This window comes from Ovis canadensis, chromosome 7 (genome assembly GCF_042477335.2).
Source record: "Ovis canadensis isolate MfBH-ARS-UI-01 breed Bighorn chromosome 7, ARS-UI_OviCan_v2, whole genome shotgun sequence".
Lineage (NCBI taxonomy): Eukaryota > Metazoa > Chordata > Mammalia > Artiodactyla > Bovidae > Ovis > Ovis canadensis.
This window is the reverse complement of record NC_091251.1, coordinates 14,249,401-14,264,056: the sequence shown is the minus strand read 5'-3', so window position 1 is coordinate 14,264,056 and position 14,656 is coordinate 14,249,401. Positions and strand designations below refer to the sequence as shown.

General features: G+C 40.2%; 1 protein-coding gene across 12 annotated transcripts in view; it reads right to left on the bottom strand.

The window, feature by feature from the left end:
- Positions 1 to 14,656, bottom strand: part of EPB41L4A (erythrocyte membrane protein band 4.1 like 4A) — a 284,958-nt gene that overhangs the window by 12,355 nt on the left and 257,947 nt on the right. For 7 of the 12 annotated variants that reach the window (XM_069595261.1, XM_069595264.1, XM_069595265.1 and 4 more), the window contains one exon: positions 9,587 to 9,706. The exons of the other annotated variants lie outside the window; for them this stretch is intronic. In XM_069595261.1, coding sequence (XP_069451362.1) covers positions 9,587 to 9,706 — 120 coding nt within the window. The remainder of the gene's footprint in view (positions 1 to 9,586; positions 9,707 to 14,656) is intronic. 12 annotated transcript variants of the gene reach the window in all.

Genomic DNA, 14,656 nt, shown 5'->3' with positions numbered 1-14,656 from the left:
TTCACATCTCAGAAAAACTGGAAAAACGTTATCTTAAAAGAGGGCTTCCCCGGTGGCTCAGCGGGCAAGAATCCACTTGTAATACAGGAGACTCAGGTTCTATCCCTGGGTTGGGAAGATCCCCTAGAGGAGGATATGACAACCTATTCCGGTATTGTTGCCTGGAAAATCATAGGAATAGACGAGCCTGGTGGGCCACAGTCCGTCCGTAGGGTCATAAAGAGTCAGACGCAACTGAGCTACTGAGCACTCATCTTAAAAGAACATTAGCCCTTCCAGACATAAATACTGGTCCTAGAAGGTTCAGAAATGTAGTCTACATGTCTAAATGCTATGGCACCATAACAGCCATGTATTCAACCAAACTGAGTTCTGAAATGCCAGCAGTTTCCAAAGACATTAAGTCAGCGAAAAGTCCCAAAGCTAAAAGAAAAAGAAATGCTAATTTCCTCCAATTGCTAGACAACCTGTGACTTAATAAATGTAAACACAGGTTACATGCTGATGAGAACTGTATAGTTTTTATGCTGACATCTGCATGCATTTCATCAATAATTTAGGATGATCTCATGATGTGCAACTCAACATTGATTTGTGGATTCTGAAAGCTGTGGAATTTTAACAGCCATTTTTCTTAACTTAAAGGCCCTTAATTATGCAGGTGTTTTACTTGAACTCACCAAATAAATTTCCAAGAAAATAGAACCATGAGTTTCCACAGGTACAATGTATATAAAACACATACATGCAGTCCAATATTAGCCCAATATTTTTCAAAAAACATCCCTCATACACACCTTATACCAATAACTCAAATTAATATTTACCTTTCAGAGAGATTTCTTTGATAAGACATCCTAGAAATAATTTTTCTTTTCTCCATATAGTCTTCTTCTACATCCCCCAAACACTCTAATTATATTATCTAGAAAACAGTATAACATATAATATGTGCTATATATTATAGTAGAGTGTTATTCACTCAGCTGTGTCTGACTCTCCGTGACCCCGTTATAACCCACCAGGCTCCTCTGTCCATGGAATTCTCCAGGCAAGAATAGTGGAGTGAGCTGCCGTTGCCTTCTCCAGGGAGCCAGAGACTGAACCCGGCTCTCCCACACTGCAGGTGAATTCTTCACCATCTGAGCCGCCAGGGAAGCCCATATTACAGGCGATGATCTACTATATTCTGTGTACTGTATTATGCTGAAAAAACACACCTGACAGCATTTGACTTATTTTCGTGATCACTGCCATAGAAGGAAATTTAGAGCTGAAAATGTGTTACTAAAACAATCAATTTTATAAAATATCTTTATTTAAAACATTCAGAGCATTTAACTCAGTAATTGCTTATCAAATTCCTGAGTGGTCAGAATAGGTATGATTATGCAGTGTCTTAAATCTTCTCCTCCTTCCCTCTCCCCCTCTTGGAATTAGAGAAAGATTAGAAAGCCACAGAGCCCAGAAACCTAGTTGCTGAAGATCACTCAGGAGTCACTTCCAGGGACTTCATGCTAAGTCTTTATCTAAGGCATCAGACTTCTGTTTTGTGTTTAACTGGGAACATCATTCCACCCTGACAACCTCATCTTTCAGTTTTTCACAGAAGTAGTAAGACATTATTGCCACCAGAGGGAGCCTGAGCCTTCATGCACACACAAGTTGAACCTGTGAGAACTTACTGTTTCAACTTCCATGTCTTTTCCAAATATCCCAGTGAATAAAAAAATTCACCCATGTAGAAAAGAAATTTCATTTAAGTTTCCCAATGATATGTAATATCAATGTCTTGGCAATGAAGCTGAAAAATAAACTAGATAGGACCATTTCCACATTCAAGTAAATTATATCCAATCATATTTCAGTTCATGTGTTTTAAGAGAGAGGATTTTGTATTTTCTACAACTGTGTATCTCTGGTATTAAATAGTGAACACAATTTTCTCGTTTTTCATTGGAGATTTAAAAAAACAATGAGTGAATCGTGTGAATGATGTATCATAACATTCTAAATCCTCAGTGGATACCTCCATATGGGCAATTGATGCACACGACCATAGGAATTCAAGAATAGGGGAGTAACTGACAGAATGCGATTTACTAAATATCTTAAATGCTAAATATACGTACAAACATTGATACATTTAAAGAACAATTTTAATTACTTTCTTCAGATGCTGCTCTACGTTTTCACTTAAAAGAAAAAACAAAAGCTGTAGTGGTTCCTGCTGCTGCTATGTTGCGTCAGCCGTGTCCGACTCTGTGTGACCCCAGAGACGGCAGCCCCCCAGGCTCCCCCGTCCCTGAGATTCTCAAGGCAAGAACACTGGAGTGGGTTGCCATTTCCTTCTCCAATGCGTGAAAGTGAAAACTGTAAGTGAGGTCACTCAGTCGTGTCTGACTCTTCGCGACCCCATGGACTGCAGCCCACCAGGCTCCTCCACCCATGGGATTTTCCAGGCAAGAGTACTGGAGTGGGGTGCCATTGCCTTCTCCGGTAGTGGTTCCTAGAGATTCCTAAATTCTCAAATTCTAGTTTTAATGTGAGTGACCTCAACCTGCTCTCTTTTCTCAGCTGTTCCCCATTCCAAGGGGGAAAAAGTCAAGTAACTTATTTATATGGATACACTGAGACCTGGAGAACTTACTAATTATAGTAATTGCAATTGTGAGTGTTTATGCTGTCACTTGACATATATGATTTGACTTAATGTTCAGCAAAATCTCTGCAGGATGGTATCATCCATGTTGTACACATGACACTAAGAAGTTCATGGAGAGGAGGTAATAAGCTAACATTCAGAGGTCCAGAATGCAGACATAGGTCTGTTCCTAACAACAGCACCAGATATTTTCTTCATTGTCAACAAACCTTGGGTTTTTGATGTCATGATCAAATAGAAGACAGAGCCCAGTTTGTCCTAAATAAAGTAATGAACAGTCTTGTAGAATTTTAACACTTCTATCTAGCAGCCTGCCTGACATTTCCGTTTGTTCGCCAACTTGGTTTTTCAAACCTAATGAAACAGAAACCTTAACACTTCCCACAGATACCAGACCATCTCCCTCCACCTCATGGATGAAGTATGTAAAAAGGCATGGCTACTCACTCAATATGTCAACTCCAAAGTTCATCCGCACTGTCTCTCACACTATGAACCCGTTAGCTCTCCTTCCAAAATGGGTATTCATCCACTTCACTTCCACTACCACAATCTTTTCTGAGTTAAAGCCACCTCACACTTGGACCACTGAAAAATTTTTTAAATTGCTCTTCCTGCTTCCTTTCCTTTCTCAATCTGCTTTTAACTCAGCAGCCAGAGCAACTTCTGAAAGAATTACTCTTCAAATTGGTATTTTTTTTTTGTTAACTGTACTTTGGCCATATCAGCTATACAGTCAAATAATCAAGTTCAATTAGAAAGTCATGCCACAAACATTTGCTACGTCTTTTTATGGTTTGTTTTAAAAACTAAATTCCAGAAAGGTATATATCATACTATTAACAGGATTCTCTCATATAATTCCATTGTTCTGAGATAACCCTCTCTCTGGTCTGATATTTTTATCATGTAAGTAAGATTTAAAAGAAAGTTTAAACCCCAAATATTAATAATTATAGGACCCATAAGTATCCTAAACACTCAATTTAAGCTATAGATGGTCAGACTAGATTTTAAAAAAATTTTTAAGACAAGTTACTGCAATCTACAAGAGATCAAGAGATGGGCTTTAATCATAAAGATATACTTAGGCCTAAAATAAAAGTCACTTCAGTCATGTCCGACTCTTTGTGACCCTGTCTATGTGACCCTGTGACCCACAGCTTCTCTGTCTATGGGATTCTCCAGGCAAGAATCCTGGAGTGGGTTGCTATTTCCTCCTCCAGGGGATCTTCCTGACCTGGGACTGAACCTGCATCTCTTATGTCTCCTGCATGGGCAGGTGGGTTCTTTACCACTAGCGCCACATGGGAAGCAGTAGCTCAGCTGGTAAAGAATCCGCCTACAATGTGGGATACCTGGGTTTGATCCCTGGGTCAGGAGGATCCCCTGGTTAGGGAATGGTTACTGACTCCAGTATTCTTGCCCGGAGAATTCCATGGACAAAGGTTACAGTCTACAAGGTCACAAAGAGTTGGACACAACTGAGTGACTTTGACTTTCATATACCATGTAAAAAGTGAGCATGAAAAAAGTATAATGGCTATATCTAAGTGCACACATACACATACACACACAAGTTTGTGGGTAAAATGGACATAGACAAAGGAATATTACCAGAACAAAGGACGTGTCACAACGATGAAAAGGTCAACTTTTCAGGTAGACCAAAAAAACACTTTTTTTCCCCACAAATATGTGTGTACCTAATGGCAGAGCTTCAAACTAAGCTGAAACAAGAACTGACAGAAGCAAAGGGTGAAACAGAAACATCCACAGTTACTAGAAAGTTTAACATCTCTCAGCGACGGACTGAAAAGTAGACAAAGAAATCAGTAAAGTCACAGAGCATCCAAACAACTCTCAGTTAACTAGATTTTCCTGACATTTGTAGACTATGCCCAACAACGGAGAGTGACTCTTTTCAAGTCCGTCAGATCATTCGTCGCTAAAGACTACATGCTAGCTCTTAAGACAGAGCTCACTAAATTTGAAATGATTGAAATCTTACAGATTTTAACCAGAATACAAGCAAATTAGAAATTAATAGTAATTTGATATGTAGAAAATCTCCAAATACTTGGAAATTAAATAACACACTACTGAAAAAAAAAAAAAACACGGTCAAAGAAATCACGGATTTCAGTGTCACCTTAAGAAGATAAAAAAAAAAAGAGCAAATAAAAGACAAAATACATAGAAGAAAGTAATAAAGAGTAGAAATCAATGAGTCGTTAACAGACAAAATCAACAAAACCCAGAATTAGTTCTTTGAAAAATTAGAAAACACAATTAAGGAGAAAATTAAAAGAAGAAACAATGTATTCACATCAGGAATGAAAGAGGTAATACCACAACAGATGTTCAAAGGACACTAAAAGAATTATTATAAACAATTTTTTTATTAAAAGATGACAACTTAGATAAAAGGAACAAATTGTTTTAAAAACACACACAACCAAAACCTACACATAACAAGTGGACACAATCTTAACAGCCCAGTATCTGTTACAGAATTTCAGTTTGTACTTTAAGACTTACCACAAAGAACCTTCATGGAAGGGTTGGTTTCCTGGGTAAATTATATCAATATTTATGGAAAGAATACTGTTAATTTTACCCTCTCAGAAAATAGACAAAATAAGGGAAAGTAGGAATCCCTCAGAAGAAATGGAGTAGCCATCATGGTCAACAAAAGAGTCTGAAATGCAACACTTGGATGCAATCTCAAAAACGACAGAATGATCTCTGTTCGTCTCCAAGGCAAACCATTCAATATCACAGTTATCCAAGGTTATGCCCCAACTAGCAACGCTGAAGAAACTGAAGTTGAATGGTTTTATGAAGACCTACAAGACCTTTTAGAACTAACACCCAAAAAAAGATGTCCTTTTTATTCTAGGGGATTGGAATGCAAAAGTAGGAAGTCAAGAAACACCTGGAGTAACAGGCAAATTTGGCCTGGGAATGTGGAATGAAGCAGGGCAAAGACTAATAGAGTTTTTCCAAGAAAATGCACTGGTCATAGCAACACCCTCTTCCAACAACACAGGAGAAGACACTACACATGGACATCACCAGATGGTCAACACTGAAATCAGATTGATTATATTCTTTGCAGCCAAACATGGAGAAGCTCTATACAGTCAACAAAAACAAGACCAGGAGCTGACTGTGGCTCAGATCAGGAACCCCTTATTGCCAAATTCAGACTCAAATTGAAGAAAGTAGGGAAAACCGCTAGACCATTTAGGTATGACCTAAATCAAATCCTGTATGATTATACAGTGGAAGTGAGAAATAGATTTAAGGGCCTAGATCTGATAGATAGAGTGCCTGATGAACTATGGAATGAGGTTCGTGACATTGTACAGGAGACAGGAATCAAGACCATCCCTATGGAAAAGAAATGCAAAAAAGCAAAATGGCTGTCTGGGGAGGCCTTACAAATAGCTGTGAAAAGAAGAGAGGTGAAAAGCAAAGGAGAAAAGGAAAGATATAAGCATCTGAATGCAGAGTTCCAAAGAATAGCAAGAAGAGATAAGAAAGCCTTCTTCAGCAATCAATGCAAAGAAATAGAGGAAAACGACAGAATGGGAAAGACTAGAGATCTCTTCAAGAAAATTAGAGATACCAAGGGAACATTACATGTAAAGAGGGGCTCGATAAAGGACAGAAATGGTATGGACCTAACAGAAGCAGAAGATATTAAGAAGAGGTGGCAAGAATACACAGAAGAACTGACAAAAAAGATCTTCATGACCCAGATAATCATGATGAGGTAATCACTAATCTAGAGCCAGAAATCTTGGAATGAATTCAAGCGGGCCTTAGAAAGCATCACTACGAGCAAAGCTAGTGGACGTGATAGAATTCCAGTTGAGCTGTTTCAAATCCTGAAAGACGATACTGTGAAAGTGCTGCACTCAATATGCCAGCAAACTTGGAAAACTCAGCAGTGGCCACAGGACTCGAAAAGGTCAGTTTTCATTCCAATTTCAAAGAAAGGCAATGCCAAAGAATGCTCAAACTACCGCACAATCGCACTCATCTCACATGCTAGTAAAATAATGCTCAAAATTCTCCAAGCCAGGCTTCAGCAATACATGAACCGTGAACTCCCTGATGTTCAAGCTGGTTTCAGAAAAGGCAGAGGAACCAGAGATCAAATTGCCAACATCTGCTGGATCATCGAAAAAGCAAGAGAGTTCCAGAAACACATCTATTTCTGCTTTATTGACTATGCCAAAGCCTTTGACTGTGTGGATCACAATAAACTGTGGAAAATTCTGAGAGAGATGGGAATACGAGACAACCTGACCTGCCTCTTGAGAAATCTGTATATAGGTCAGGAAGTAACAGTTAGAACTGGACATAGAACAACAGACTGGTTCCAAATAGGAAAAGGAGTGCATCAAGGCTGTATTTTGTCACCCTGCTTATTTAACTTATATGCAGAGTACATCATGAGAAACGCTGGACTGGAAGAAACACAAGCTGGAATCAAGATTGCCGGGAGAAATATCAATAACCTCAGATATGCAGATGACACCAACCTTATGGCAGAAAGTGAAGAGCTAAAAAGCCTCTTGATGAAAGTGAAAGAGGAGAGCGAAAAAGTTGGCTTAAAGCTCAACATTCAGAAAACGAAGATCATGGCATCCGGTCCCATCACTTCATGGGAAATAGATGGGGAAACAGTGTCAGACTTTATTTTTGGGGGCTCCAAAATCACTGCAGATGGTGACTGCACCGATGACATTAAAAGACGCTTACTCCTTGAAGAAAAGTTATGACCAACCTAGACAGCATATTCAAAAGCAGAGACATTACTTTGCCGACTAAGGTCTGTCTAGTCAAGGCTATGGTTTTTCCTGTGGTCATGTATGGATGTGAGAGTTGGACTGTGAAGAAGGCTGAGCGCTGAAGAATTGATGCTTTTGAACTGTGGTGTTGGAGAAGACTCTTGAGAGTCCCTTGGACTGCAAGGTGATCCAACCAGTCCATTCTGAAGGAGATCAACCCTGGGATTTCTTTGGAAGGAATGATGCTAAAGCTGAAGCTCCAGTACTTTGGCCACCTCATGCGAACAGTTGACTCATTGGAAAAGACTCTGATGCTGGGAGGGATTGGGGGCAGGAGGAGAAGGGGACAACAGAGGATGAAGTGGCTGGATGGCATCACGGACTCGATGGACGTGAGTCTGAGTGAACTCTGGGAGTTGGTGATGGACAGGGAGGCCTGGCGTGCTGCGATTAATGGGGTCGCAAAGAGTCGGACACGACTGAGCGACTGAACTGAACAGAACTGAAAGGAAAGTTCCTAAACTATTTTAAATGACCAGCATACCCTTGTTTAAAAAAAAAAAAAAAAACAACTGACACAAATATTACAAGAAAATTGTAAACCAGAATCTCTCATGAACATATGGAAAAAAATCTTTCAAAATATTAAATAGAAACTGGCAATATATGGAAACGATAGTAGGTTTATTGGGCATTTATCCCAAGAATGTAAGGATGTATCACTCAAAGCTCAGCCAATGTAATTCCTCCACTGATGGAACAAAGAAAACCCACACCTGAGACACCATCTCTCCTTCCACAGGTAGGCAACACGAGGCATCCTACCACCCAGGATCATAAAGGGATATAGGTAGTTAGTCCCAGCTCACTTTTCATTAAAAAAAATGTATGCTTTGGAGCTTCCCTGGGATGGTTCAGCTCTAAAGAATCCATCTGCCCATGCAGGAGACACGCATTCGATCCCCGGTCCAGGAAGGTCCCGCATGTGGTGCAGCCATCAGGCCTGTGCACCACCACTCCCGAGCCTGTGCTCCAGGGCGCAGGAGCCCCAAGCACGGAGGCCGATGTGCCCTACAGGCCACGCCCCAGCCCCACGAGAAGGGACGCTATGCAATGAGAAGCCAGCTGCCTGCACCTGGAGTGCAGCCCCCACTCGCCACAGCCGGAGAAAAGCCTGCGCAGCAACAAAGACCCGCTACAGACAAATGATAAAGTTTAAAAGTATGCATTTTTTAAAAAGGCATGATTGGGGGCCACTCTCACCTTTTAAAATGGGTCACAGTCTCTCTGTGGAACATGCCCGTCTCCCAGGGCCTCTCACCTTCTGGGTGGCCCATCCTCAGTCTATGAAGTGTATATCCAAGGCAGAACACATAAAGCTGTTTTCCGTCTTAGTTCCTTGGGCACAGTCCCCTTGTCTGCCCACTTGTGTCTCTCATAAGTGCCCTATATTAATAAATCTACTTCTTGCTCATCAAAAAAAGAAAGAGATGCTTTGGAGCAAGAGGTGGGAGTGGGGAGTCTAAATCTGGATGATGCAATTTTTTTTTAAGTATAAACACTATCAGTTCAAAAAAAAATTGATCTGGGGGACTGGCAATCTCATCATCATGGGATAACTGTGCTCACACCTGGCACTGCCTAGCTACAAAAGGAGCAGGCTGATCTCAAGACTGGGACGTAATGAATCACTCATTGAGAACTGCTCACAAATGGTAATCTGACGGGAAGTTAGTCATAGCTAGTTCAACCTGGACCAAGGCTTCAGAGGAGAGAAGCAGCAGGTATTTCAACAGTCTGGCTCCAGAACAAAGGAGGCTTCCTACTTACTCAGCTGAATATACACTTTTGTTTAAAAACAAAATAAAACATGATTGTGATAGCCTTGTGCTTATGACATTTTGCTTTGGCTCTGCTCCAACTTCTACCCCTTCAGATATAGTTGATGAGTGTCACAATAAAACAAAATAAATATGGCAAACAAATACTAGTATGATCATGATAAACCTGAACCACCTTAGAAGACCTCAAAAGAGACAGCCCAATGTGCCCCAGAATCCACATGCTACCAAAAGTTCTGAGTTTTTCAATTCAGGCATAAAGAGGGAGCACATACGAGCGAGATCTGTGTCTGGATCGTCTATTGTTCGGGTCCGCCTGGTTTTTCTCCTTTTGTCTCCTTAATACAGCTTCCCACTGTGGTGCCGAATCAACCATATCATTCTCCTGCCGTATTCTGAAAAAAACAAGGTTCACCTAAAGTTAACACCCACACGTGTGTTACCTTTATCAGTTCATCCTAAATGTGCTGTCAAAAGTATCAAAGTTATCAAAAAGGTCAAAGGTGTCAAAGGTATCAAAAAGTTATTAAATAAGCTATTTAGAAGTTATTAAGAAATGAAATGCAGATGACACCACCCTTATGGCAGAAAGTGAGGAACTAAAGAGCCTCTTGATGAAAGTGAAAGAGGAGAGTGAAAAAGTGGCTTAAAGCTCAACATTCAGAAAACGAAGATCATGGCATCTGGTCCCATCTCTTCATGGGAGATAGATGGGGAAACAGTGGAAACAGTGAGGGACTTTATTTTGGGGGGCTCCAAAATCACTGCAGATGGTGATTGCAACCATGAAATTAAAAGACGCTAACTCCTTGGAATGAAAGTTATGACCGACCTAGATAGCATATTCAAAAGCAGAGACATTACTTTGTCAACAAAGGTCCATCTAGTCAAGGCTATGGTTTTTCCAGCGGTCATGTATGGAAGCTAGAAATTCAAACTCTTAAGTATGGTGGCATAATGCCTCGGCAGCGGGGTAGGCACAGAACATTCTGGTTACGCTGCTAGTGTGTTTAAGAGAGAATGAGGGCTGAGCACTCAGTGTGGCCAGGGTCCTGGCAGGGAGAACAAAATGAGAGAGAGCGAAGCTGAGGGGAGAGGGGGCTGGGGGTATAGGCATTTGTCATGTGAGGTCAGGGGACAATATTATCAATCCTGTCCATTTTCAAAAGATAATCTACAAATCTGGATTTTTTTTTAATGAACTCTTTTATTTTTTAAGTAATGGCAATCAATTATGAGTGTGAAGATACTGAATGGGCCTAGCAAAAACCATCATGGACCACACTCAGTCTGCCGATACATCAAGCCTTTCTAAAAACAAGGGTGAGGAGTTATAGGGGAGAGAGGGAAACAAGTATTAAATTAAAGCAAGTGCATACTTAATGTGTAAATAATGTCTAGAATGCACTGATGCTGTAAAGCCATGAGTATTTTTTGCAAAAATCAAAGAACTGTTATCTGAATCTTTAACTTTTAATCTATGTAAGTTCTCGAGGGAGCCACTCCAGGGTGTTTCTTTCACACTGCTGCTCCCAGGACATGGGAAAGCAGCGCGGCATCACACGGTAATCATCCCAGGACTGGGACTGCATGAGCATAACTGTTTCAAAACAAGTGAAAAGAATAGATCAGTCTGGAGTCCTTTCTTTCACTGAACAGATGTCTTCCGGTTGCCCTGTTACAGCACCGTGGAATGGCTATCTGGATTTGCTTATAATGCAGATCAGTGGACAGTGGCAAACATTCATCTCACCTTAACAGAGACAAAGGAAAGCAAATTCAAGCCTAAAAAAAAACTAAAACAAAGTAGCTTAAACGGAAAAAGCTATTTAAATCCCTCTATATTAAAGAGGAATTGTGTTAAGTAAAAAATTATCTGTAACACACTTCAAGTCTTTGAACTGTATATATTTCCTCACTAAAGCTTTCATTTCTATTATTTGAATATTAACAGGATACAGTCAAGGTATTTTTCACAAGTTCAAGAACATAGTTCCCTCTCTCATGATACATGCAAAGAAATTAAAATTGAACATATGTGGTTATGAATTTGAACATTAGAAATAGCTAAAGAAAAATATGAGAAGATACATGAATATTAGAAATAGCTAAAGACAAAATAAGATATATGATTCAAAGTCATATGATTATTAACAATTCTTTGAAACAGTTATTTTTTATATTTTGACTACATGTACAAACACGTATGTATATGGATTTTCATAGCCAAGACTTACACCTCCGAGCCATTCACTGTATCATGTGACACCGTGACCAACCAGACCTGCTGGGGGAGAGCTGTCCTGTACACCCCCAGGGCTGAGGAGCCCAAAGTTAGGAAGAGATGGTCAGTGGAAAGGTGCCAGGCTGGCAAGGAGATAGCTCCCTTCTCACAGGAACCCACACCTTGCAAAGCCCGGGGATACACATAAAACCAAGTCCGTGCACCTCTCAAGCCTGGAGTCTTTTAGACGCAGCTTCCATTCTGAACTGAATCACTGCGTAGTTCATGGACAGGACTAAATTTCACTAATTTTATTTTTAATCAGTTAAGTCAGAACCTTTAACTATTTTTGAGGGGTCAGGTGTACCAGCAAGGGTGAAACCTGACTGAGGCAAACCTACTTTTGCTAGAAGAACATTCCCTAGACAATTCACAGGAAGCACAAGGAGTACATGCTCATTCTTCCATTGTGGACTTCAGCTAGCTGCCTTCATGCTGGTAACAGAAACGAAAGCTCCTACCTCCAGTACCTTGCTAGTAATAAGAACTGTATCAGAAAGAATTCCGACCATGGCCTGTACATTTAACTTCTATCTTCCTAACCAAACAGTTGAAAGTGAGGGCGATGAAACCCTGTCAGTTAATATCCTTGGGACCCACATGTTCCAGAAACAGATGCCCTCTACCGGTGATGCGGCTTCATAAATATTCTAACAAGGTGCATTAAAAATGTAAGGCTCATTGCAGAGTCACAACAGAAGCACATTTTCCTGAGTAATGGGCAGTGTGGCTGCCTTAGTCTGTAATGAAGTTTGAAATTACACCCTTACAAAAGGCCTCTGGTTAATGGTACCTCATTACAAGAGTGAAAGTGTCATTTCTTCCATCGCTGACCTACTCCAGAAAATACAGATGCTACTTGGAAAGGAAAAATCTTACCCTTAAAGGCAAGAATACTGTAATACTCAGTCCTTAGGAGGCAGAAATTAACTGTTTCGTTTAGGCATAAGTAACTAAAGAAATCTTTATATGTACAACATGTATCCCATAATGGTTCTGTCTTGTGAGTCTCATTTCTCCTGAGACGGTGAGACACGCAAAGTATTGGGATTTGCTTCTTTCCTGATAGATTTTAATTTTAATGCAGGAATTTAAATTATGAAGAATAAAAACACTGTAAGCATTATATTGATATAGGGCCTTTTGAAAAGTCAAAATGTTTTATATTTTGACTTTTTACAGTCATTAAAGTGTTAAGGGGGGAAAGAGTCCGTTGCATTTTTTACTGGGAATATATTCATTTTCAAATGTCATATTTAAAGTTGAACCTCAAAAATGCTAAACATTTCTTTCCTGTATCCACTAAAGGCAACAACTCTACATATCATATTTTGTCTATTTCCTCAGTACAGCTAACAAGACTTAACAGCTACAGCAAGAAGCCTAACCATACGGAGGCTTATTTTTTTTTTTTAATTCGCCATCATTTTATTTTATGTTTTTTTGGCTACGCCACATAGCATGTGGGATCTTAGTTCCACAACAGGGATGGAACCCACAGCTCCTGCGGCGGGAGTGCAGAGTCCCAACCACTGGACCACCAAGGAAGTCTCAGCTTCTGTGTTTCGGTTAATATATAAGGAAGAGAGTTGTTCTAGACCAGAGCGTTTTCCAGTAATGTTTCAGAATAAGAGAGTTCTGATATCCTTCCTTCATATCTCACCAAACTTCAACACCCTACTTTTCCAGGCTATCCATGCATTTCGATTTTAACTGCATTTAACACTTAAAGTTTGTAAAAGATTGTGATGATGAAATGCCATATAATCGTTTGCTAACAATAATGAAGATAATAACTATTCTTGGTCTCTTCTTTCCATCTTCCCAAAATAGTTCTGCTTCTTCCGCAAAATTCTTCACATTACCCAGTGAATTCTTATACAAATCTCTGTGCATTTCACTCTGTCCTCTACCCTTACTGGGGCAGTTTCATTCCTAACAGGACATTCCTTTAGACCAGTTCCTAATTCATTTCTCCTTCACTGAGATAAAAGACCATGTTTAATACAAAACCTGAGCAATCGTACAGAGCAAATGTAAAATGATAAGAAGCAACACCCGTTGCCCCTGAGTTCAGCCTAGTTCCAGCTCTGTTGTTATCCAACTCAGAGATCCCTGGGCAAAACGTTTAACCTTCTTTGGTAAGTCTGTTTTTTCATCTACTGAATTACTGTGAAGATCCTTTCCAGATTTAAAACTCTATGTTTTTCTCTTTGTGCTTCACTTACAAGGCAGCCAGACTCTTTGAAACAAACCTCCACTCTTCAGCCACAGCACAACTCTCCCGACAATTGCTTCATATGGCTACTCCATCGCTAACAGTAACTCTGCAGTCCCAACCGATTGTGGACTTGTGTTTCTCAACAACAGCTCTCATTCTGGGATCACCTGCTATAAACCAACCTTTTTTTTTTTCAGTAGTTTTTCTTCCCTAGGGAAATTTCTATCAGTTCCAGGCATCTGTCAACATACTCCCTGAAGACCAGCAAGCAAAAAATTCATTCGCTTTTCCCATCTTCCCCCACCATCAATAAATTAATCTTATTTGCTCTTAAAGGTACTTCAGTCTCTTCCACTTACACCTTATGCTCTCCCTCCTGAAATGGGCTACCCTTGGCACAATTTCCTCTCCCCAGCTCTGCTTCTGTTTTTTCAATCGTTCAACCTGCCTCGAGTTTAGTCCTCTGAGAACATTTCTCTGTTGCTGTAGCTTTGTGCTTCCATAGTCGTCTCTATCAATTTGGATTATGCTCTGGAATTCCTAAATTATCCATATCAAATGTTTAAATCTTAATACAACTTAATAAAGTAGAAACCAGAAGCCTGTGCCATGGGTGTACCACAGTGAACTTCACTTCCAGTGGCTCTGTACACACTACCCACTCCAGACCCGCAATTTGTACCTGGTTTGCAGCCCAAACACTTTTGTCAGGGACAGGAACCAGGCAGGAAGGCATGCTTGCGAGGAAACAGTTATCTATTTTCAGGCCATGTGGAATAAACACGCTTGGGTTTAAGTTTGCCATCATCCAAAACACATTCTCCCCTTAAGGCACAGGGA